Genomic DNA, 27,303 nt, shown 5'->3' on the forward strand with positions numbered 1-27,303 from the left:
ACTTAACTTTCTCTAGTTAATGACAAATTATTCTGTGCTTCATTCATTCCACAAATATTTATTGAATGTTATGCCATGTGCAAGGCATTGTTTTTAGTGTTGAGGGACAAAAAAAGAAAAAATAATAAAATAAAAAAGAAGAGAGGAGCCTTGCCTTCCAGCAGCTTAGAGTCTAACAGGTGCGATCAGTCAAGTACATAACAGTCACAAACCAGGTAGGTACTGTTGTATTTTCTCAAATCTAAGAGTGAGTGCCTAAACGATGACACATGATCTCTCATTTTGTATTTATTGGGGGGAAATACTGTGGTTAATTAGCGGTGTTGACCAAGATCACAGGAGATGTAGAGGTGAGTAGTGGTGCATATGCTATGGGTTTGCCAGCTCTGCCAGCAAAGAAATAATGGAAATAGTCTAGGGGAAAAAGGTCTGGGAGGAAGTTTTGGAAGAGAAGATAGGTAGGGCTGTAGACAGAAAGAGAAAACTATACAAGATAGAGAAGGGACTCAATAGTGTGATTGTAGAAGCTGGAGTTTCAAGAAAGCGTAGGTTGACAGCATCATCAACAAATCTTTCAGGATGAGCACTTGAGAAGCGCTGCTCCATCTGCCATTTAGGAAGTAACAATGCATTCCAGAAACTACTAAGTAGGGATCCTTTTACAAAGTAAAAAATAATTTAAAATAAGTCAAAGTCTATATATTAAATAAAATAAGATTTTCAGTTACTATGTAGTGGCCTTAAAAGACCTGAGAAGTACTAATGAATGAGATGAAAAATTTGAAATAATAATTGTGTACTTTAAATATGGTTGCATTTTCAAAAAAAATATTTTATGATGTCAAGTTTTATCACAATTTAAGTATAAAAAGCAGACAACCAACTTTTTAATCTGATTTCTAAATCAGTGCTCTCTTCAGAAAATAATCATTTTGGTTTTATTTTAAAATTGTAATAGAGATATTTTTAATATTAGACTACCAAGTGCTCATGGCACATATTCCTAGCAATAACACCTGGGATTCTCTTAGAAATAAATGTTTTTGTTGATCTGTGAATGTCATAGAATGTCATATTTTCAAAAGATATTAAAGCAAACAGCCACATATTGGCACTAGATTGATGTAATAGTGGGAAGGTGACGGAAACTTTCATACTCAAGGAATGCATTTTCTTTTGATTTTCAGTGGTGGTTTGTGGGTTGAGTATGGGAGAGAATTTATGTAGATGGGAACTGATGGAATGAGGTTAAATATAATGAATCTTTTAAGGATTGGTCACTTGTTCATTTAATTATTCCATCACTATCTGAATTTCTTTTTTCTCCTGATTTAAAATTTGATTGTGTTTTGTTTCATTTTGCTCTGAGATTGTGAACATTTATGTGCATCATTTTTTCCAGGTTATTCTGTGGTACCAAATTTCTGACACAATTTTATTTTTGTCATAATATGAAAATAATTCTTCTGGTCCCATTAGGAGTTGTGTTTGAAATGCATGTATGGTTTATAAACCCAGTGCATGTTAGTACCACAGAACATCTGCTGCCTTCGATCATCTGTATTAGTTGTGGTTGCAAGTGTTTTGATGTTTGCTTGGTCTCCAAAGCCTATCATCTGCGTCGTGAGGAAACAGATTGGTTTGATAAACCCAGGGAATCTCGTTTGGAAAATGGACACGGTCTGGACCGAAAACTGCCAGAAAGATTGGTCCATTCTAGACCACTCAGTCAACATCAAGAGCAAGTAAGTGCTATATTTAGTAATGTGCTTTATATTTATATAAAATAAATCTCAATTCTGTTTTAGAATGGTCTCATTATTTTGAAATGAATGGGATATTTGTCAATCGATTTCACAAATGATTTTTTTTCCATTAACTTCAAGGAATAAGTGTCCTATTCCATCAGCTATGACTTTTGGACGTTGGATTAGAGCTGCGATACTTCTTCCAGGCAACTTAAGTGATTCATTCCTCCAACAGATCATTATTAAGTTTGTATAGCAAATCCTGCGCTGCTATACAAGAAGACACTGAGCTTCTGAGAGCATATGGAATATTGAGTAAAATAGATTTGAGTAATATTCAATGCTTTCTAATAACATTATGTCCAGATGCTAAGAAATAGCAAATAAGAAGATGGCCAAACCAAGTCAGCTGTGACAGAAAGACTTCATCTGGAGGAGAAAAAGAAACTTATATTTTAGAGGATCTATTATATGGAAATGTTAGTTGTTTTGCATTCATTTTAGATTTTATTTGCAAAACTACTCACATAAAGTATGTATTATTCATTAATATATTTTTATAGATGAAGAAACAAACTTAGAGATAAATTTCACAATTAGATACATATGATACGAAAATTCACCTTATTCACTTTAGAGCAAATGAGGTGAAGTTTGAGTTGAATTTTGAAATATACCTGGTAGATTGGATAAATTAGAGGAGATTCCTCTGGGAAGTCAAGTGACCTTAAATCAATTGTCTTAGGAGATCAGATATTTGCAGTTGTGTACTCATTATAATCATTAAAATATCCACAAAGGAGATAATTGACTTATTTCACTTACATCAACTCCTAAATAATCCTGTTTAATTATTCATTGATAAAGAAAACACCCATATTCTGAACAGCTAAGAAGATCCATATGAACTTACTACAATTTAATTCAGTGTTTGTCATATTGAGGTATAAAAGAAAACAAGGTTTTTGCTTGTATAAATACTGTCTAATCTCAGATTTCATTTCTTCCTAAGCAATTTCAGTTTTTATGGACCAGTTCCTAACCATTAAACAGAATTTTCTTTTCTCAGAATTTTGTTCTGTTTTGTGTTTCTGTGTGCTATCTTAATTTCTGGAAATCTTTCTCCTCTACATATTGTAAATATTCTTTTCAGTTTTCGATATCTTTAATACATTTATGGCTTAGGTTTGTGTTTACCTCCATAAACATGTCAACATATTTCCATTTCTTTGTACTTCTTTTGAATGTATCAGATGGTATTGAATTCGCTTTTCTTGAAGCTAATTGGTAGATGCTATTGGTAATATCAGATGGTATTGAATTAGCTAACTTTTCTTAGCTTATCTTGTTATTCTTAAAATTGTATTTATGGTTGTGTTTCAATGCTCACCAAATAGATCTGGTTGGGAAGTAAAGATTAATAAGAAAATAATAAATAAGAAATAAGAAAATTAATAAAACCATTATGAACACGTTTAAAAATCTTAAATTTACCTTCTTTTATCTACAATTACTAAGGTAATAAATTTATCAGTTGAAAATGACTTCCTTAAATGTATTTTATTATAAGAATCTCTCTGTAATGATATACTTATTATATCATGCCCATATAATTTGTTTCTCTGAAGTTTAGTATTTCCCACAAAGCTAGATCAAGTCAATGAAAACATAAATACCTTAACAAAATCATAGTAAGATAAACAATGTAAACTGGAGAACTAAAAAATAACAACTCCAATACATTTATTTCCCAAAACAGCTATTTCTATGGGTACTCAAAGTAGTCTTCTCCAACTAATTTATCTAATATTCTTTAAAGGATAATAAGTAATCTGTATCCACCCAAATAATAATTTTTAAAATTCTATTCTATGCAGATGAAATATGGATATCCTTGAAGACATTTTTGTTTCTTATTTTCTGTTACTAATATACACAGATTTATGGTTTTGACCTGAGTATATAATACATAATAGTTTAGCACATTATCTGCCATGTGAATTGTATTTAACTCACACTAGTTTTGAGCCTGGGACTTCTTGAAGCTAATGTAATTCACACGTCTCTACCTTGGGAGCCAGGTGAACTATTTTTCAAGTTTTATTATATAACCCACACAAAGAAAACAAAAAAATAATAACAAATTTTTCATTAAATTAAAAAGAATCATTTTGTTTGTGAAGTTTTTGTTCTATTTTTGTAATAAAACACCATGACGCCAAGGAAAAATTTTTTTTCTAGTGTGGCAGCCCATGTGTTAAACAAAATATAATTATAGACTGATGGAATGCCAAAATTAAGCAGAGAGGGTATATTTTGGAATTATTTAATAAATTTATTGCTATATCTGATAAAGGAGAAAATATAAGGATTCTTGTTAGGTAAATGTAACAGATTAATGTGTATTTTCTTGCCAAATGTAATTTTTTATATTTTTATCATTTTATACCTGTATTTTCATATCTAACATACAACAAAAAAACTGTACATGCAGTTATCAAAACTGCAAATACGTAAAGTTTTAAACTGGTTATAAAGTGAACAGCTAGATAACCACCACATAGGCCAAGGAAAGTAACATTGCCTGCCCCAAGAAACCCCCATGTGTTCCTTCCAGATCATAACTTCTCCCTCACCCAAATAATCTATAAATATGCTGACTTTTGTGAAAATAATTTATATGCTTTTCTTTATAGTTTTTTTCCCAAATAGACTCTACATATGGTTTAATTACCTAAAGTTCAAAAGTTTAATTATAAGTTCAAAATTTATGCTTTTTTGCATTTATATATATCTTCAAATACTGTCTTCCTCCTTAATTCATCATAACTATATTTTGGCTTGGAGAATAGCAAAATGGCATCCCTGTTTTATTAACTTCTTTGCATCTCTAATCATAAAAAGATAATATTGAACTCTTGGTGCCAGTAAACTCTGATACTTTTATTTGAAAACTTATGCATAACAAGAATTTATCCTCATAAAAGGCTCTGGAGGCATAAGTAATACAACCAAATTGACTAATGCAAGCACTAATTTATCTGCTTTTAAAAATAGGTTATGTAAAACATACATTAGAAGGGTAGAAGAATACTTCTGGAAAATTTTTATTAGACTCACAATCATATTAACTATAAAAATAAACCAAATCTGCAAATCCATGTGTTCTTCCATATATATTTATGTTTAACCTTTGTATGGTATTATTCAGTGAAAATTCAGCTCTCCTTTGTGAATTGAATAGATCACCTAACTCTTTTTTTTTTTTTTAATTTTTCCACAGTCACTTAATCTATAAAAAGACTAATACCTTTCACAGGATGGTTGTAAAGGTCAACACTTAGTATTATAAAATCCCTCCACTCCGCACTAATGCCCACATCCTCTGTAATTCTCATGTAACTGCTGCATTGAGACACATTAAGCTTTTCTGAAAGAGCCACTCTTTCTCTTTATTCTGGGCATTTGAATGTATTTCCCTGAATACTTTCCTCCACTCTTCCCTTGGCTAACCCTACTCATCACTCAGGTGTCCATGTACATGCCCCATTTTACAACAAGACTTCCCTGACACTACCACCACCACCTCCCCACATATGGGGCAAGTGTATTTTCTTTGTGCGCCAGTAGTACTCAATGCTTTATGTCTTGGGCTATGTGCACCTAGAAAGCAGCAGCTCTCTATTTCATCTATGGTATTATGTGTATACAGTGCCTAAGCCCAGGACTAGGAACCCAGCAGAGCACTCTCTCCCTTGAATCTAGCATACATGGTATTTAAGTGAGGGAATGTCTGCATAAATAAAAGATATGTTAACTTAGAGTATGAAGGCTGAATTCATGAAAATAATTTATTTTGAAACGTTTTAGGTAGGAAAGAGGAACAATCGTTTTCCGGGAGGCATACAGGCGACAGTTCTATCAATGCAGGATCACCAAAAGATAATGATGAGATATGGGGAACCACTTGGCGTCAGTCCTGTCCCCTGGCTTTGTGCCTACTCTTATTTGGCAGTAGCAACACCTACACTGTAACCCCATCTGCTGTAGGACTCTCTCAATATTCACCTGCAATGGTTAGAAAAAAGCTGAAATTTATCTAGTTCATACATGGGAGACAGATGCCTCTGCTTTCTATAGACTCTTAGTCATATTGATCATAATTATGGTAGTTTTATGTTTTTGATTTATTGAGTGGACTTATGAAGCTGGTTGTAGACAGTCTCTGAAACTGTAGGAAATTATATAAGATGCTTTGAAGGCAACATTCATGAAAATGATGATGTTCAACATCCCTTCCACTAACATCATCATAGATATAAATTAAAAAGTGATACTGGCTGGCTGATAAAATTCTGGTGAAAAAATTAGGAAACCTGACTACTCTTCTAAACCACATAATAGATGTGCTGTGAGATTACATCAACTCCTCCCCAGTCTGGAAATTGGAAACAATACTAAAAAGCAAAATTGTGTTTACTTAGTTTATTTTTGGCCAAGTGGGCTAAAAATGACTTTTAAAAAGAATTATTAAGTAATACGTGAAATTATCATATATTTGAGATAAAATAAAATAATATCCACCAATTTTAATGCATTATCTATAGTACCAAAGAAAAGTTTAGTTATATCTAATAGTTGTAGAATTTTCAACGTGCACAATTTAATTTCCCCCCCAAAAAATAAAGACTTAAGTGCAGATTAGGGAAGGGAAGGAAGCGAGGAAGAAGGAAAGTAGAAGGAGAAAAGGTGAGAGGGGGGGAGTAGGAGAGTAGAGGTAAGAAGGTAAGAGAGACTCAAAAGAGAATGACAGGCAGATAGAAAGACAAAGGGATAGAGAGAGAAGAGAGAACAGGAGGCAAGAGAAAGGGAGAAACAAAAATATAAGCTCTTACTGTTGTGAATATGAGTAAGGTGTTCAGTGGTTTACAAAGTTAGCATGAATTATCTGGATTGAATGATTGCACTAACCCTGATACTTTTATAATCCTGTAAATAATATTTTTGTTTTATAATACTAAATTCTCATAATATTCCCCTACTTAATAGGATTCTGCTGTTATTTGGGGAGTATTTTATATTCATCCAAGGCCTGAGTAAGCTTATTCTTTTCTAAAGAGAATAAAAGCTAAAGGCTATAATTTTAGCTGGCATTTTTTCAATACCTATTTTACCTTTAATATCCAGAATTCTAACAATTATACATCTGAACTTACTATGGCACATCAAAATCACACAAGTTTTCCAAGGAGTCTTCCTTTACAAAATGTACATCTCTTTGGTTCTTAATTGTTTAATCTTTTGAGTTAATATTCACAAATGCTTTTTAAACATTTTTAAAATAGGTAGCATGAAATGTTTATCTATATTAGACTTTATTTCATTTGTAACTTAAGTCAGAAATTTTCCTAAGGCAATAGTTACAAGACTCCATACTAATAAAATCTTGTTAGTATAGTTCTGAATAAATATTTTACTATTTCTATTTTTCATTATTTCACAAATCGCTTTTGAAAGCAAACTTCCATAAAATATAAAGTGCAAGTTTGCATTTGCTAATTTGCTTTTGTATCAGAAACCTCATTTCACCAGGTGGAAACAGAGATAAGGCGGTCTATAGTAGTTTCATGTTCAAGTCTCAATAATGAGAATTGCAACAGTAGCTTTAAGTGTATTTCTTCTACCCTAAGGAATGTCTGTGAGAAATAACACCGCCAATAGCACAACTTTTGAATACAAAAGAGGCTCCAGAAAGTATTAGAATGAACATAGCATTAGAATGCTTTATTTGTTTATACAGAATTAGTCTCAGCATCCAGTATATACTGAAACTTCTAGAAGATGTGCTCAGCAGAAGTGCAATTCCATGATAAAATCAAGCAACGTAAATATGTAGCCATCCTAATTATGGTGATAGAGATGTGGAGGGATGCGATCTTCTCCAGCTTTTCTCGCTTAGCACTACTTAGTTGCTAATAATTAAAAATGCGTTTTCATTTCTAGGCTGTCCAGAGCAAAATCAGCAGCTGGCAATTTTCCACATATATTGTCTATCCACTGTCATTAATATTAACTATATAATACTGTAGTAACAAATGAGTACATGCACTCATTAATTTCCCAAATACAACAAATCAGTTTGCAAAAGCAATTGGTTATAAATGCAAAAAACATAATGAACTCAGAAACCAATATTATCATCATATAGTATTAGTGTATGATGCTTAAACTTCTATCATTTGAGAACCTTCTACATTTTCATCGACTTGATCAATGTACTTTTAAATGAACAAGTATATTGCACTTTAAGTGTCTTTAAAATAGATTTTTCACCTTATCACATGTATGTCTTAGATTATACAGATGAACGGGAAGACTATGCACTACATCTTTCCTCATGCAAGGATAAAAATAACAAGAGACTCTAAGGATCACACAGTTTCAGGTAAAGCAAATCAAATAATCTTTTATTCTAATGTCAGCTTGATGTATGCACAGATATTTGGATTTCAGTTTATATGGCTCATTAAATTCTAGAAAACACCACTTTTTCTATCAAAAACTGTATGTTGGAAAATGTAAAAAAATATGTAGGCTATACATCTGAATATAAAAACATTAATGACATGATCATTAATATGAGGAGTTACTAAATGAAAACTTATTCTTTTCATTAACTGAATTTTTTCAATATGCATGCTATTAGCAATTCTCTATAATTATTGCTTTATTAAGTAATATGGTCACTGGTTTATGAGTATAAAACAATCTTATACAGGAAGTAAAAACCTATCTTGAATTAGTCTATTGAATAAATTTCCCTATACCTACTCAATTTGAATACTGTTAATTATACTGGGTTTTTGTTTGTATCCTTTTATAAACCAAAGCTGATGATGGAATTTTTAAACTTTTTATTTTGAAATAATTTTGGACTTTGAGAAAATAATACAGACATTTCTTTTGCCCACTCTTTGCCCAGCTTGTCTAAGGTAAACATCTAAGCACAATAAAGTGATCAAACCCAGAAAATTAGCATTGATGTGATACTATTAAAACCTCTATAAGCCTTATGCAAACTGAGTTTCCCATTAAACCACTGGTTTTTTTCCCTGGTCTATGATTCAATTCAGGATCCCACTTTGCATTTAATTGTTTGTCATGGCTCCTCCATCTCCACCAATCTGATCTTCAGTCTTCTTTTGTCAGTCATGACCTTGAAACTTTTGAGAGATGATGGAATTTTTAGATGACAAATATTTCATTATTTAAATTGGTGAGATTAAATATAAATTTTTCCAAGATTGATGAAATTTCAAAAGATGAACATTACCTATATGCTCACTCAAGTATATTCTTTGAGTTTCATGGACACTGTACATCAACAGAAAATACTCATAAATATATATACATATTTATGTATGGATATATGTATAGATAGTAGATATGATATATGTACTGTTTTTTTAAAGTACTAATAGAACAAAGGAGGTATTTCTTCAGTGCAATTGTTATGTTCCTTGCATATTTTAGAAAATGGAACATGTGGATGTAGAATAGGTTTTGCTCTGAGCAATTTTCCTCTCTTTATTTTCATAGAGAATGAATCGATTAGGAGTCTAATGTTGTTTTCCTTTTAAGAATAGGTAATTTTTCTTCTGCCAGAGACAGATAATTCAACCTTTCATAGTTTTATTGCTGTTCAGACTGTATTTTAAGTACTGATGAAAATTCCAGGGGTGAATCTTAAAACCTAGAGCTCTTTTTGTAGAAATAATTACTTGCTAAAAACTATTGCAGTCCTCCAGCTCATAAAGCAAAACAACATAATACTTTCCAGCAATGCCAAAATTAGTTTTTCATGATGTACAATAAAAATGTTCAAATCCTTTTTTCTAAATTGTCAGGACCCAGTTTCAATGTACCTTTTCTAGGTGTATTATTGTTTTTATGCTATATTAAGAGAATTATCCCCTCAACCTTATTATTTATTTTTTGCAACACATTATTTTTCTTTTTGCTTCTTTTACTTCAACTAAAAAAAAAGTTTTAAAATGTAAGAATAACAAATATAAGTGCTATTGATTTCTTGTTATAAATATTCTAGTCTCAAAACTAAATTCAGTTTCCTCTGTATATAGTTTTTTTGGTTTGTTTTTTTTTTTTTTTTGAGACAGAGTCTCACTTTGTTGCCCTGGCTAGAGTGCTGTGGCGTCAGCCTCGCTCACAGCAACCTCAAACTCCTGGGCTCAAGCCATCTTCCTGCCTCAGCCTCCCGAGTAACTGGGACTACAGGCATGCCCGGCTCATTTTTTTCTACATATATTTTTAGCTGTCCATATAATTTCTTTCTATTTTTAGTAGAGACGGGGTCTCACACATGCTCAGGCTGGTCTCAAACTCCTGAGCTCAAACGATCCACCCGCCTCGGCCTCCCAGAGTGCTAGGATTACAGGCGTGAGCCACCACACCCGACCAATATATAGTTTTTACAGAATGAGAAAAGAGGATTATTGTTTTGAACAACAAATTTGCTAGCAATGTACTATATCATCTATCTGCATGCCTCTTTTTCTTTTGATAGCTACCAAAAATAATAGTAAAAATAGTTTCCTTGTCATATTTACCCTGTACTATTGAATTTATTTAACATATGTCTTTAGGAACAATGATCCCATACTAAATTAAATGTTTTGAAATAATCTGTATTGTTTTTAAATGAGTTTTCAGTACTTTAAATTGATTTACATATATGTATATACAAGGCTGGAAGCCAGAAATGGCAATATTTGACAAACAATATCTAGAAGTTCTAAACCAGTGGCAGGGAAATACTGGCAGAGAGCACTTACCCACCTGGCTAGTCCCCATGTCATTTGCTGCCCAACCAAAAGCGTAGTTTGATTGACTGAATTATTTCATGATATTAGGATTTATTGTTATTTCTTATCTATAAATGTCATGTATATGTTAATGTTTTTAATTGAGTACATATTTTTAATTGACAGATAACATTGTGTGTATTTATCATGTACATGTTTTATAAAATATTATAAGAGGGACACAGTATTTCTACTATCTTATGGAACCAAAATGAAAATTCAGTAATGACCATTTTCCACTCTGAAAGAGGAGGCATACTATATTTTATTCTTCGCTATCTCCTTAGTAATATCTTTATCTTGTTTCACAAAGGCAGCATATATATATATATATGTGTGTGTATATATATAAAGTTAAAATATATATATACAATCTTCTATAAAATGGTCCATAATTTTTTTTTTTTTTTGAAATTGATCTTTTAACTTTTAACTGCAAAGATATAGTTATAGACATTTATCAACAACTATACAATGGTTTTGAAAGTCTTCCTTCAACAAAGCATAAGGCAGTAGAGTGGGGAGAATCGGTAATGAGTTTTGGTATCATTAAGACCTGCATTGGAATTCAGCCTGAACACTTATTTAAATTTTGAGAGTAAATCTGTTCATCTGTAAAATAAGACAAACTCCATTTATCTCACATAATTTCAAGTGGACCTAACACAAAGTCTTGTACTTACTATATACTCAACAAATGTTATTTCCTCTTCTCTTAAAGAGAAATGAACAGAAAAAGTAAAAAACAAATGTAATGTGCAAAAAATGTCTTCCTTTTTTTTTTCTTAAATTTAGAACTCCATCTTATGGTTCCAGAAACACAGCTGTTTGAAACAAGCCAAAGAAATTCTTCTGATTTTAAAAAAGGCATTTGCTATGTACAGTTTCATAATGGACTGGCTACATCTGCAAAGCTAGAAAGCCTAATTAGCAATTATAATAGTGAAGAACATTATAAATGTTGTTTAGTTTCAAAAGATAGCAGTGTCTTCTTAGGAAATAGTGGCTCATTTTCTATTCTGCATTAGTCACTGTCTTTATGAGTTTTCAAAAACAGGAGACAAATTATAACAGATCTTATTGGATCCTAGTTGGTAGCAATACCATATGTGGGTAACTCTTTATTATTATGATGATTATCATTATTATTTTAACAGCTTTATTGAGGTACAATCATAAATATCCATTGTTAGCATACAATTCAGTGATTTTAATAAAATTATAGAATTCTACAACCATCACTAGAATCTTGTTTTAGAAATTTCCAACACTACAAAAAATTCCCTGGGGCCTGCTTCTCAATCTCTGCTTCCAGATGCCCTTGCCCCACAACAACTACTCATTTACTTTGCCTTTTCTAAGCATCCCATATAAATGGAATCTTTCCATTTGGCTTCTTTCACTTTATGAGCATTTTTTAGGTTAGTTTGTGTTGTAGCATGTATCAGTGGTTTGCCCCTTTTGATTGCTAAATATATTCCATCGTTTGTAGAGTCTACGTTTTGTTTTTCCATTAGATTTTTCCCAGTATTTTAATATTTGCAAACACGTTTTAGTGTGAATATACAGTATGTTATTTTTGTTGTAGTAGAAAATAGAGCTTCCTTTATGAGGTCTTTTAAAAAATTGTTTTGTTTGCTTCAAAGTGGAATTCTAAACAGAAGCTTAACTGTAATGAAAAGGCTACACGGTTTAAAAAAAAAAAAAGCTCGATCACCTTTGAGACTGTACTGCTGTTCTCAAAGATGGTATGGCAAATAAAGAGGAACTGGAGCAAAAATATAGTGAGCTACGCCATGTGATTTAGATAAATCATAGCTCATATCCACTTAACATTTCTCCAACATCATTTACATTAACATTTCATGAGAAAACTAAATTTTTTTTGGATCAGCCAGCTCTCAAACAGAAAGCATTAAAACAATTATGCCATCTCTTCTGCTTCTCATGGAAGACCAAGAGATGGTGTAACTGTCACCTCAAGCACAGTTAGGTGCCTTCCATCCTAACTACTGGAACTTCTGTGGAACTGAACAAATCCTACAAAGTGGGCCTTGATACCTAAGTTTCTTCCTGCCCATATAAGATGCCTTTTTCTCTTTTATTATTTTAACAGTACAATTTACATATGATTCAAGTTTTCATTGTAAGCATTATTTTTAGGAATAAATTAAATATAAAATTATGGAAATAAAATAAGGTTCAGGTTTAATCTCTTCTGAAATCACAATTTCTTCCTGTTAAATTTTGGTGAAAACTTGGACTGACTTCCTCAGTAACAAAGGTATTTTTATCGTCAGAACCAGTTCCACAGAAATGTTACCACTTCTCCTGACATCTGTCAGGATAAATATTGCTTGTATATTGTGTTCCTGCTAAGTAAGTGACATTACAGGGTTTGCTTCTAGCTAGAGGTGGTTTGACACATTTTTCCAAGCACTCTTAATAAAATAAAATTAAATGAATGAATAATAGATTCTGTGAGGAGAAGGTGAAGACACTCAAGATATTTAACCTGTAGGAAAGGAGGATAAATGGTAATATTAACGTGAAAATGTAAGGCATAAATGTAAAATGTATATGAATTCTCCATGGAGAAATAAATAGGCCAGATGAAATAGGATTCAATTAAAGGAATAAGGGTCTATAATGATTTTCTAGAATATTTTCTTGACAATTGGAACCATGAGTGGAGGTAGAAAGAAAGATGTGGGGGTCAAGAAAAAGCAATGGGTTCTACTTTTAGCTTTTTCATATACCGGACACCCTATGGCAAGTTTCTAACTCTCCTCAGTCTTAGCTCTTTTGTCTTAAAGATGCTATGGATAGTACCTAACTCAAAATGTTGTAGAGATGGTTAAAAAAAATGATGCCAGAAAGCTACAAAATAGTGTCAGACATGTAGGAAAAACTCTAGAAATGTTAGATGATACTTAAGAGATTGAAAAAAATCAAATAATATATTAAATATAAAATAATATATTGGCAGAAGGTACAAAAATCAGAGTCCATCTATTCAAAGTCATATATATTTTGAGATGTTTTGACAAATAAAAGATCAGTAAATTTGACATAATAGAAAATTGGATAACAATAAATAAAAACAGCTCACTTTTTGTTTAAAGCATAATTTCATGAATTTGATTTTTTTTAATTTTTTTTAATTTTTTAGCTTTCACATATAAGTGAGAATATGTGAAGTTTTTCTTTCTGTGCCTGGTTATTTCACTTAACATAACATCCTTCAGTTCCATCCATGTTGTTGCAAAGACAGGATTTTATTCTTTTTTATGGTTGAATGAATATTTTAACCCAGTTATCTAACTCCATATAACACATTGTCCATTCTAGATAGTAGTAATAATTTTTAATACAGTAATAAAAATAACCAAAAATAACTGTACTAAATAACTCTTTAGTAAAAAAAAAAAAAAAACCCTGATATATATAGGGAAGCAGAAATGTTGAACTATGTTGAATACCTCCTTCACTAAAAGCAAATTGATTTTGATGAGAACATGCTCAGCCTGTAGTGTAAAAATACTCTGGACATCAGGATTTTATTTATATCCCTAAAGTGACTCAGCAAATTTAGAACTTTTCTCTCTAAATTAGTGTCTCAAACCCCCCCCAAAAATAGTGGTTATTATCATATTCATTGGTACCAGGTATGTATGTACCTTATTCTCTATAGATATGCATACCAAGATATAAGATTTATAAATATTAATTTAATTACTTATCACTTAACAGATATATGCAATTCATATTTGTATTATAATGCTAAAGCTGTAGTATTAAAAAATTTAAAATTGTGTCTTTTTAATGTTCGATAGATATAAACATGCATAAAAATTTATGCAGCAATAAAAAGACAGAAATTATGCTGATTAAAAAACATTTATCTTTCCCAACTAATCAGTTGCAGTTACAGATTAAACTGTACAGTATAGCTTGTGGGCCATCTAAGCCAAAAAACATTTCCTCTCCTAAGTTTGACTGAGACAAGCTGGCTCCCAACACCTTTTTTCATATCTTGGTAGTTTCTCCTTTTAATGATCTGGATGCAACCTCTCCCATCACTTTCCTCTCTGTAACTGAAAAAGGTAGGAGGCAGTAGAGAGTGTGCTGCTCTCAAACCAGTGCCTACTGATTCCAAAGCAGGTGCACTGGCGTAACCCAGATGGGAGATGCACCACAAAATCACTCATTTGGAGTAAAGGTGTGGACTTCACTCTGGCTTCCCCTGTGTTAGCTGCACTGCCTGGAGTGCTTAACCTCTCAAAGCCTCGTATTCCTCACATGTACAATACAGGGTTTGGGTTTTTTTTTCTTTTTCTTTTTTTTTTTTTTTATTGGTCTGTTCTATTATTTTCAGATCCAACAAGATAAGGTACTTTAGAGGCATTTTCTAAAATAGAACATAATATACATATTTTTAACATCATTATCATTGATGCATTAGCCCCACTTAGAGAAAAAATAGGCTTTTTTGTATTCATCCAGTTATTATTCATTCCAGTATATATTTAGTGCTGCCTAGATACCATGTACTTGCTACACACATTATCCCAGAACCCCAGCATTACACAACTGAACTCTTTCTCTTTGTTTATCATGGACAAAATGTTATTCTTTCACATTCCCTTTTTCCTTGCATTCCTACTATTCTTATCTATCGCTGTTCAGTTACTGTTATAACTACTAAGCACAAATGTCTTGCAAACTTTGCTACCAAATTAATGTCCATATATACTGTGTGCACAGAAAACTGTGACTATAACTTTCATTCTTGTATTAGTTTTCTATTACTGCAAAACAAATTAGTAGCTTAAAAGAGCACACATTCAGTGTCTCATAGTTTTCATGGATGAAGTGTGCAGGCATGCCATAATGGGGTCCCCCGGTCCTGATCTCACAGGGCTGTAATCTGTGCATTAGCTGGGCTATATTTCTTTCTGGAGCTTGGGAGTCCTCTTCCAAGCTCATGCAATTGTTGGTAGAACTCACTTTCTTGCAGTTGTGGAACTACATTCCTTGTTTTATTACTGACTGTCAGCCAGGAGCCACTCGGTTCCTCACCATGAGGCCCTCTCCCAGGCCCTCTGACGCATGGCATCTTTCTTCTTGAAGGCAGCAGGAGGGTCTCTCATTCTAGTCTGCTGAGATGGAGTCTTATGTAATGTAAAGGAATCATGGTAGTGGCTGTCCATCACCTTTGCCAGATCCTATTGATTAGAAGCAAGTCACAAGTTCTGCCTGCACTCAAAGGGTGGGGATTACACAGAAAATGGCTCATTAGTGAATGTGATAGAGTATGTCCCCCACAATCCCATATTATGTCAAGAAATACAAAAGAGAACACTTCATAGTCAATTTGGAATTAGAATAGTATTTTTCTTCCTACTTATATTTTATGTAAGGAAAACTGACATTTATTTAGTAAAGTATATTATAGCTTTACATTAAGTTTAAGCTGTTTTATTTCCAGCATCATTATAGGATTATATCAGTATCTCCCAATAAAACAATTTTCTTTGATACACATAGTGAATGACCCCACCCCTCGGCCTGGTCTGCCATCAATGAGATTAGTATCTAAAAAATTTATTATTAAGGCCAGACCTATAAACGGACCTGATTTTCTAATTTTATAACATCTAATTTCATATCAATCATTTTGGTTTAGACCCTAACTAAGTACTGCTAAATGGAATAAACTTATTTTTAATTGTCTTTTATGAAGTAAGAGGCAAACTCTTTAGATTTAGTCCTCATGCTTCTAATTTTGTAATTATCTTATATAAGCTAAAATGAAGAAAAAAGAAAAATTTTATGTCATTGTATGAATGAAGCCATGCATTTATGAATGTGTCAGTCCTGGAAAATTTTCTTGGTGGAAATTATTTCTGAAATATATCAGGAAAAGGAAATTCTATGTACTTCAAGTAAAATTACTTTGACAACATATGCATTATCTGTCATTTGGAAAGTGTCTTTCCACAAAGCCAAATTACCAATGTAATTTGATGTGTATTTTTTACTTGTCACATTTCCCATGCCAATGGCCATCTCAGTCACATGGCAGGCCAACTTGGATTCATCTGATGCAGTATGGTGTGAGTATGGATAGGGTTTTATACAGTCTTTGAATCACACATAACATTTTTAATCTTAATATTATACACATTAGATTAGAAGAGACAAGTGTGAACAGACATTCATGGAAATATTAAATATGAGATAAAATGTTCTCTTTAAATCTTTCATGGACATAAAAGATATATATTTAAAACTAGAAAAAAAGTGCTAAACAGCAATTTTCATGCCTGGAGCAATTGGCTGGGTAAGAAAAAGTTAATGGGAATAGCTGAGTTTATAATCTGAATGCTCAGGCTTGGAGGCAGATTAGACCTGGCATGAGTGTTGTGTTTTTTTTTTTTTTTTTTTTTTTTTGAGACAGAGTCTCGCTCTGTTGCCCGGGCTAGAGTGAGTGCCGTGGCGTCAGTTTAGCTCACAGCAACCTCAAACTCCTGGGCTTAAGCGATCCTACTGCCTCAGCCTCCCGAGTAGCTGGGACTACAGGCATGCACCACCATGCCCGGCTAATTTTTTCTATATATATTTTTAGCTGTCCATATAATTTCTTTCTATTTTTAGTAGAGATGGGGTCTCGCTCTTGCTCAGGCTGGTCTCGAACTCCTGAGCTCAAACGATCCGCCCACCTCGGCCTCCCAGAGTGCTAGGATGACAGGCGTGAGCCACCGCGCCCGGCCGAGTGTTGTGTTTTAATTTTGATATTGCTGGTAACTGTCAATTATAGATTGTTATTAAGGTGATTAATATGCACTGTTGTGTTTGTAGAAATGTTTTTCTTTTAATGAGCAAAAATTAGTAAAGATAAAGAAAAGTGAAAAATTACTTAGGTCTTTATGTTTGAGCATTATTAATGAATAAATTATAGCATTTGATAGGACAGAAAAGGGAAATTACTATGAATTTTTAATATAATTTGGCTTATTTTCCTAAATATTTACATGGATAATTTATAACATAGATATAAGTAGATGAAAGAATATAAAAATAAATTTTCACAGCCTTAAGAGTATAATTAATGTGTAAACTACATAAAAATAAATTTAATTGAACTGTTCTTTGGGGACTTTTCCATTATCCTTGGTACTTCATAATCATTAATATTTGTATAGATAATCTGTCTTCTTTTTTAGCCCAACTAATGACATGACTAAACTATCCAATATATTTTCATTCTGTGATAACTTTATTATGAAAAATAAACAATAAAAAATGTTTTGGGGACATGATCTCACTGTCACCCAGGCCAGAGTCCAGTGGCATGATCATAGCTCACCATAGCCTCAAACTCCAGGGTTCAATTGATCCTCCTGCCTCAGCCTCGAGTAGCTGGGACTAGAGACAGGAGCCACCATGCCCAGATAATTTTTTAATATTTTGTATAGATGGGATCTCACTATGTTGCTCAGGCTAGTCGTGAACTCCTGACCTGAACCGATCCTCCCACCTTGCCCTTCCAAAGTGCTTGGATTACAGGCGTGAGCCACTGTGCCTGGCCACAAAATTGATGTAAAAACTGTTATTCATAAAATACAGGATATTCACTAACACATATTTTATTTTCTTTGGTGCTTAGATATAGCATATGATAATATTGATATTACACAAGTATTTTCATTCTATCTAAACTTAATGCTCTAATTATAACTTCATAATAATTTATTATTTTAATGTTGAAAATAAAACATTCTTTGTGATACTCTAAAAGACCAGCATTTTTAATGTGATAATATCAACAAACATAAAATTAGATTTAAACTGCAAATTTAAATGCAAATGTAAAAGGTTTTTTTTTTAGTATGCTCATGTTTGTTTTATGTTGTACCTTATTTTAAAAGTGACTACATAATAACCATATTTGTCAAATACTTATAATATACATAGAGACTTAAAAAGACCAGTGCATTTAAATTGTAATTCCTGCGTTAGATGTAATGCTTTTTCTAAATGGTTTTACTACTTGTATCATTGAACTCTTTTCTATAAATATTCCAACTTATATTAAAGATTTTCTGCATTCTAAAATTCCCTGTAAGACTTCTTTAACCACACCTGTGCTTATATGATGAGAAATTACTATAAATTTGACTTTGCTTTTTTTTGTAAAGCACTTACGTTCTCTGTGGTAACTATTGGTTCACATGTCTCTCTACCTTGTGAACTCAATTTAATTAATAGATTTTGAAGTCTCACAACTACATTTTTAGCCTACTTCTATAAGATATAACAATTTTAAGTCTGTTTGTGAATTCTAAGTACTATATATGCACTTGTTGGGAAAAGAGTATTTTAAAAGGTATTCAGACAGATTGAAAGCCCAAAATATGTGTCTAAAATATCAGTGTTACATAGGATGTGTCCTCATTTTTGTAACCTAGTGGTTTCTATAGAAGGAATTCTGCAAAAGGATTTCCTTGTTTTATTTTTATAACAATTTCAGTCAGAAATTTCTAAATTTTATGATTTAAAAATTCTAGATTGTGCTATAGTCCCATTAGATGTAAAATAATTAAAATACATTGCTTTGGCCGGGAGCAGTGGCTCACGCCTATATCCTAGCACTCTGGGAGGCCAAGGCGGGTGGATTGTTTGAGCTCAGGTGTTCGAGACCAGCCTGAGAAAGAGCGAGACCCTGTCTCTATTGAAAAAATACAAAGAAATTAGCTGGACAACTAAAAATATACAGAAAAAATTAGCCAGGCATGGTGGTGCGTGCCTGTAGTCCCAGCTACTTGGGAGGCTTGAGCCCAGCAGTTGGAGGTTGCTGCGAGCTAGGCTGATGCCATGGCACTCTAGCCTGGGTAACAGAGACTCTGTCTCAAAAAAAAAAAAAAAAAAAGAAATACATTGCTTTCGTTAAAACAGGGTTTCTCAACCTTGGCACTATTGACATTTTGGGCTAGAAAATTCTTTATTGTAGGAAGATGTCTTGTGTGTTGTAGAATTTTTAGCATCTGTCCCTCAGAGGGAGGCTACTAGCACCCTGGTGTCTAGTGAGTAGAGGCCAGGGATGCTGCTAAAAATCCTATAACGCATAGGATGTCTTCCTACCATAAAGAATTTTGTAGCCCAAAATGTCAATAGTGGGACTATAACACAATCTAGAATTTTTAAATCATAAAAATTAGAAAGATTGGCAACCAGAAATGTCTCTAGACACTGATAAATATCCCCTGAAGGGCAAAGTTACTCTCCGTTGAGAAACATTGCTTTAAAAGAGCTATAAAAGTATTTCATTATTTGTCATTATTAGTATGTGTTTCTTACCTTTCAAAATCATCAAAGCCAAGGTCTTAAAACCACTATGCACTGAAGTATAGTCATGCACCACATAACAACATTTCAGTCAATGATGAAAAGCATAGGTACTTCTTCTCTATCTTTTCCATGTTTTAATATCCTCAGTGCTGTGTACATGTGCTAATTTTTAGCTGTTTAAAAGAACGCACAAACTAAAACTATTCATATTTATCTCAATTAGGCTTCTCATAATAATTATTCTCTATCATTTATCCATATGGCTAATTACAGAAAAGTCTGTACTGTGGAATAAGGCACAGCTTACAAAGTTGTTCATCAGTCGAGAATAATTGTATTGTGCCTTGTAGTAAGTGCCATGTTAATATACAAACAATATTAGTTAATGAGTTAAAGCTGAAAAATGAATAAGAACCTACAGGTTATGATCTTGTTTTCACTTTATCATTGCAATCATTTGTACATTTGGCTTATGCATTCTCCATTTATGATAGCTATTATCGAGTTTCTGTAAGTAAAATATTCCTTAATTCCACAGTGAATTATCTGCTCTGGGAACATCCTTTTATAAAATTTTGACAAAATATCTGGCCAAAATTTCTAAGGCCTTAGTATGTGATTGAATATGGCTGAATTATAAAAATTGTTTTTAATATCAGGTTAATCATTGTAGAGTCTGCCAAGATCTCAGAAAATTTTATATCAACTATTATTAAAATCAGAATGATGTATTTTTGTGGTTGGTGTCTATTTCTAATAGTAATGTTATATGTAGCTTCTGGGTACCAGATCCTCTTTTTATGCACCCTATAACTTGCTATAACTATTATCCCTTCTTAAATTATTACTAATAATTTGCTAATCTTTCAATATAGGTAACGGATTAGGAATTAGAATTGTGGGTGGTAAAGAAATTCCTGGACATGGTGGAGAAATTGGAGCCTATATTGCCAAGATTCTTCCTGGGGGAAGTGCAGAACAGACAGGGAAACTGATGGAAGGTAAGAGTAAGGAATTTTAAAGTCAAGTAAAATGAATATACTCGTATTCAACATATTTTAATTGAATATGCAAATTTTCTCATCCTTTACTGTCTAAGTAAACCTCTCTCCTTATAGTTAATTGTGAAATTTTACTATAGTATTGTAAAAAAAAATAGGTATGTCCACAAATACATTCATTTTATTTTCAATTGCATTGTCCTTTTGGCCGTTGGCTAGCTACTGGAATATCTTGTTTAAGAAACACTTAATCAAAATTTTTTACTGACTGGGGCAATTTTATTAAAAAAAACACTTTAGTTATCTGGATTAATGATTCATAAATACCAAGAAAAATTATATTAAAATTAGAGCTACAAAAAATTCAGAAGATAATTCATTACACACTAAGGTTGGGTCAGCAAACTATGGCTGAATCCATCTGCTGCCCATTTGTGTAAACAATGTTTTATTGGAACACAGCCATGATCATTAATTTACATATCAAGTTCTGCGACAATAGGAGAACTATATTCATGACAAAGACTGTATGGTCTGCAACACCTGAAATATTTATTCTTTTACCCTTTGCAGAAAGTTTGCCAACCCCTGTACTAGATACAGTCTGTTTTTAGAGACTAATCACCTCACTACATCATAAGCATTTTAAAGTAATAAACTTTACAGATGTAGCTAATGGGCCATAAAATACATATTTAATCATTTTTTTCAGTAAAATATTACAGCTAGGTTCTCAAAATACGTAATGATAATTTTCAATTTTCAATCAGATGATATGGACACTTGCATACCCCAAACTCTCTAACATAAATATAGTTTTCAAACTTTTGAAGATGTTATTTATAATGAACATCATAAAGTAGATGCAACCTTTTTATTTTTACTCTAAATAAAATACTTATTTGGAAAATGTGGTTTTTTGTCATTTCATAGTTTAGTAACAGTTTGTCTGTTGTTGCTTAAAACTTGTAATTTTGTTAAAAATGATTCACTGTGATTTTCTTAAATGAAATATATTGAAACCTACTAAAAAAGTCTTCGGACATTTTTGAGAGACTATTAGAATAAACACAAACTGGAGGCAGTATTTATTCACCACAGTATTTATACTGGAGTAAGGTCGGTCTGTATCATTAAGATATGCCGTACACATCTCTTCTCAGCTTTAGATTTGATCACATCATGATGATAGCTTGAATTGGCCATGATAGGAGCATTTGCAATTTGGAAATAGGAAAATATTATCAAGCAAACCTTTGTTTGTTTGCTTGCTGGCTTTCAGAATTCCAGTTTACCAGCACATCACCAAATATATAGCTAGCCAGATAGCTAACTGAAAGAAAAGACTATATGAATCAATAAATGACATTTCTGAGCAAAGCACTTGGTCAGTCTGAATTTTCTATGAATATAATCCTTTCATGCCCACTGCTAAACTTTTGGTGTTGCAGTCTAGTTAGGATACATGAATTGAGACCCATTTTAAGGATGGGAATGAAAGGATCACTTCCATATACTATATTCCAGAAAAAAATTGAAGATGCTGTTTTTATTTTAAAATAAAATTTACAATAATAACTGTGCCTGATATCATTTGGCAAAGATATTTGAATAATTTATACATAAAATGTCGTACCCTTCTTTGGATTAACACCATGGAAATCAGCACATGCCACAGATCAGGATGATTTTAAAGCCAATATCAGTAAGTATACTATGATGATGTGTTCTTTGCACTTGGTAGCCTAGGTAGCCTTTTTTAAGTTCATGAGTTTATTTTTTATAAAAATAGATATGTTACAAGCTCATTCAAGAGAGAAAACAAAAGTAAACAAAATTACAGTTGTGATTTTACAAGCTCTAAGACTTATTTAGGAACTAGTAGTTTTGCAGTTTATCTAATTGGTTTAAGTGAGAAATCATTAAAAACTACATGCATATTATTTAAGGTTTTTTTATTATTTTATTCATTTGTTCTCTCAACATTTGGCCAAGGTGCCAAGTCAGGCTTTTCTATGAGCATGGGTCCTCTGACTGAAGTCCAGTTCTTGCATAACCTACACTTACAATTTATCTATGATTTCCAGCTTTGCTTTATTTATTCTTAGAACAAAGGTCTTTAATAAACCAATTTTTAGTATTTCTGCTAGATTCATGATGCTGTCTTGACTGTCAGTACTTAAATACTATTTTTGAATATTAAATATTCTGGAGAATAATGTGTGGCAAATCATATCCTTTCTCCTACCCATATAGGCTATATTTAAATACAGTGCTGTCAAGATAGAATGATAAAGGTTTATTCTGTTTATGTATAAATATTAACTAGCTTGAAGGCCACTAATTTGAATGGGTATCCATTCACCTTGTTAATTCAAAAATATAGTGGTATACTTTGGTACTTTATATTATATATGTTTGAGTGTATATGTGTATGTTTGGATTTCTTCTATAGTTATATGTTTAATTTATGCATGCTATCCCAAGAGCTTAGGCCCTTCAGCCTCAACCCCTAATAGATTATCCAAAAATACCAAAACAGTAGATTGTTTGAGATACAACCCTAATTTTTATACCTGAAGTGGGGCCTCACTATAATAATCCCAATTGTATACCACAGGAGGTTTTGTTTACTTTTAATTTTTAAAAAATTTTTTCATAATTATTGATTTTTTAAATTTATTTATTGAATAAAATAAAGGTGATTAATATTCCATACTTGAAATTAATTTTTTTCTTAGGGAAAAATTATACATATTTGAATAAATAGATAGCGTATGTGTTTATGTAATTGAATTTCTCCACCTATTTAATGAATTCCAGGTAGCCTTAGGAATTGATGATCTCTTCCAGGTATATCTTTGCTTTCTGTATTTCTGAATCCAAAAGTTTATAGTCTGTGCCCTTACAGGTTCAACATTGTCTTCTAGTTGAGTTGAAACATGAATGACAACTTGGTTGACAATAGAATCCTTAGACTGTACTTTTTTCTATTCCAAACTGAAAAGAGCTTCTGTTCAGAAAAGTTTGACGGGGTCTACTGCTTTTTCTGAGTTTGTTCAATTCTCCTATAATAGGCTTTTTAAAAAATATTTTGGTATAGCATTAATTTTTTATAATTACTTTTAATTGGCAAATAATAATTGTGTATATGGGTTACGGTGTGATGTTTTAATACATGTACACATCACGGACTGATCAAATCAGGCTAATTAACATATAACAAGTTTTTCAGACTTACCAGGGTCTGAAATTTTAACACTTTTGCAACACGCTATGGCATAGAGTCTGATTATGTTGACTTTGGGAAAACAGAAGTGTTTTCAAATTTCCTCTAGCTTTCTGTTCTCTGGATTTATTCATTTAAAACACACCAACCAATCGTGGATTTTCTGATGGTCATAAGCCAAGTGCTGTTCTGAAAGTACTCACTTATAAAACCAATATTAAATGGAAAAAACATGACAGTATGTTTTCTGAGGACTTCTCTGGTTATTTGTTTGGGGAAAAAAAAAGATTTTTATTGAACCTTTTTTTTGAAAAGTCTTTCTGAACAAGTTGGCCTATCTTGTTAAATGATGTAGGAGAACATTGTGTTTCAGAATGCTGAGAGTTAGCAGTAATTATCTTTGTACAATGATTAGGTAATACCCAAAGAATTGGCTTTAAAACACTCCTATTAATAATATTAAAGTGTGCCATCTCCTAAAATAAAAAATGCTGTTAGATTGTTCTATAAATCAAAATTTCCTGAACCAATCTTTCAGTTTGAAAACAACCTACAATGATTTTCTGAAAGAACTCAGGGAATCAGGTACTTGAGGGATCCTAATCTTCCAAAATCTTAAAATGTATTTCCCAGTAACATTTACTAAACATTCTTGAACAAATACTGGGCAGAGAATGATCTTTTGCTGTCCACTGTTCTTCCTCTTAATTGCATAAGATTAGTCTTTGTTCTATTCAAAAAAAAAAAATGAAGACAAAAGATCTGGGGAATTTAACCACAAATCAAAGTTTCTGAAGTGCTATTTCTTGCTATTTGTTTTAGGATTAAAATTTTAACAACTTTTAGAGCAATGGTGTTGGGGCTGTAAAATGTTTAGCAGTGTTGAAGTTTTAAATGGTGTATATTTTCTCTCATTTTGGTCTTTCCCATTGATATTTCTTTTTCAGTTAATTTGAGCATCTTAAAGTACACTAGACTATATGAACTTTGAATGTATATATATATATAAGTCGGTACTTTCATTTTAAATATTTAAATGGTTATAAATATTTTTCATGTTATATTAATAATATCAATACTAAGTTTAGTGAAATTAACACCTTAACTAATGGACTCAAAAAATTAGATGCTTCCTCTATAATAAACTTTATCTTCTCTAGACTATTTTACTTGGTGAAACTTACTCAATACCATCACAATTTTAGGAAGTTTTGAATTTACTTATTCTTCCAAAATAACTTTCTTTATATATTCTTCTCAGATCACAGTTCTCCAAATTTGGAAAATTCGTAGTAAAATTGTCGTTACCTCATGAAAGCAGACACTTTTTAACCTGATAAAGATGAAATTCACTACATGATGAGTGTGATGTGCACTTTCTAGGGAATGGACACAATTGAAGCTCAGACTCGGGGGGATGGGGAGGCATGGACAATGTATATATCCTGAACTTTTGTACCCCCATAATGAGCTGAAAAACAAAAAAATAAAATAAAATATATCGAAAAAAAAATAATCCATCATAAAAAGGTTCAAGTACAATAAAAAAAAGATGAGGTTCAGTTCTTTCATGTGTTCCATACTACTCTGTGCACACAGCTATTGTGTCCCTTAGCATAATGAGGATTTTTTCTGCATACTCAGTGTCTAGCACAGTGCTTAATAAAGCAAAGGTTTAAGCAATGTAAGAAGAAATGAGTGATAAAAATTCATGTTCAATTACAAAAGTTGGATACTTATTAACATATCACTCCTCACAGGGTCACAAATACGATACATGTAGTTATACTCTACTAGTTCTAAAGAACCGTGTACATTTAAGACAGCATCAATATTTAGTAATATCACTTTTGATTCAAAATAATGTACAAAATGGAAGCTTTCCTCTGGGCACACGTTTTCACAACGTTGAGCTTAACTGCTCATAAATTTACATAAATTCACTCTAGGTGTTTTTTCTTCAGTGTTACTTGCTTTGAATTTAAATTCAGATCTCTGGGGTGGGAGGACAGGATTGTTACTGACAGAGCCCCTCCAAACTAGAAAATACAATACCATCTTCCTGTTCAGTGGCTGAGTGTGAAAAGGAGATTTTTCTCTGCCAGTTCTTTTCCAGCCTAGAAGGTCCAAAACATTGTGTTTACTTTTACTCTGTGGTTGAGAGAGGGTGAGGGCACAAAATAGAGGAGCTTTAAATTAGAAATTAAAATCTCAACTCGAAATAGCAAGTACTATGTGGAAGTGTTTGCTGCCTGACACATGTATTTGTGATTCATTTGCAGTTAATGGTGAGTGTGTTTTGCTCTCAAGCTTGTAAATTTTTACTGAAACAACTCAACAGTTGAATTTCTCCTTTACACAGTAACCAAAGGAAGTCAGGCTTTGATATTTAAAATGCATTAAAAGTGGACATGATTTTCCTTCGTCTGGTATTCCCTCCCCAATCAGGAAAAATTACCTTAAAAGACTCACACAACATATTCCTACTTTTTCCTCATCTCACCTATTAAGATGCCCAGGGCAACATCTCAATATCCTCTGTGATTCCTTCTCTGACTCTAATGAGAGTGGAAGGGGGCTGGTGGTGTCTGGGCTTGGGGGTGGGGGCAGGGTGGGGATGCTTCTCGGTGTTCATGGTTTATGTGTGCAATTTAACTCTTAAGCAGGCACTGACCTATACTTTTCATTATGAATGTTCCAGTGTGCAAAAAAAACTTTAAAGAATAATATGGCAAACAACCGCTTACCCACCATACTGCTTTAAGTCATAAAATTTTGCCATAATTGTTTCATATTTTTGAAAGAAATTTTTGAAAGCTATAAGTCAGGTAAAGCCTCTTGCAGTTACTTCTCCATTCACAAACCTCTGTTACTACCCCAGAATAAAATACCAGACTTAATTTGGGGTTACACTTTTGCTTCTTTTTCTTTACAATGTTATGTATGTATCATAACGATGTAAGATTCATTTTCTTGTCTGCAAAACTTTATATAAATATCTTACTATATATGTCTTTGTGCCACTATTTTAAAAATTCACATTAAGTTTTTGAGATTTGTCCAAAGGCACATGTAGCTCTACCTCATTT

General features: G+C 32.4%; 1 protein-coding gene across 1 annotated transcript in view; it reads left to right on the forward strand.

Annotated features, from left to right (window-relative positions):
- PCLO (piccolo presynaptic cytomatrix protein) overlaps positions 1-27,303 on the forward strand; it is a 360,664-nt gene that overhangs the window by 228,998 nt on the left and 104,363 nt on the right. Inside the window, exons 8-10 of the mRNA XM_069462070.1 lie at positions 1,609-1,745; positions 8,103-8,193; positions 20,860-20,985. Coding sequence (XP_069318171.1) covers positions 1,609-1,745; positions 8,103-8,193; positions 20,860-20,985 — 354 coding nt within the window. The remainder of the gene's footprint in view (positions 1-1,608; positions 1,746-8,102; positions 8,194-20,859; positions 20,986-27,303) is intronic.

Source organism: Eulemur rufifrons, chromosome 29, assembly GCF_041146395.1.
Source record: "Eulemur rufifrons isolate Redbay chromosome 29, OSU_ERuf_1, whole genome shotgun sequence".
In the NCBI taxonomy this organism is placed as follows: domain Eukaryota; kingdom Metazoa; phylum Chordata; class Mammalia; order Primates; family Lemuridae; genus Eulemur; species Eulemur rufifrons.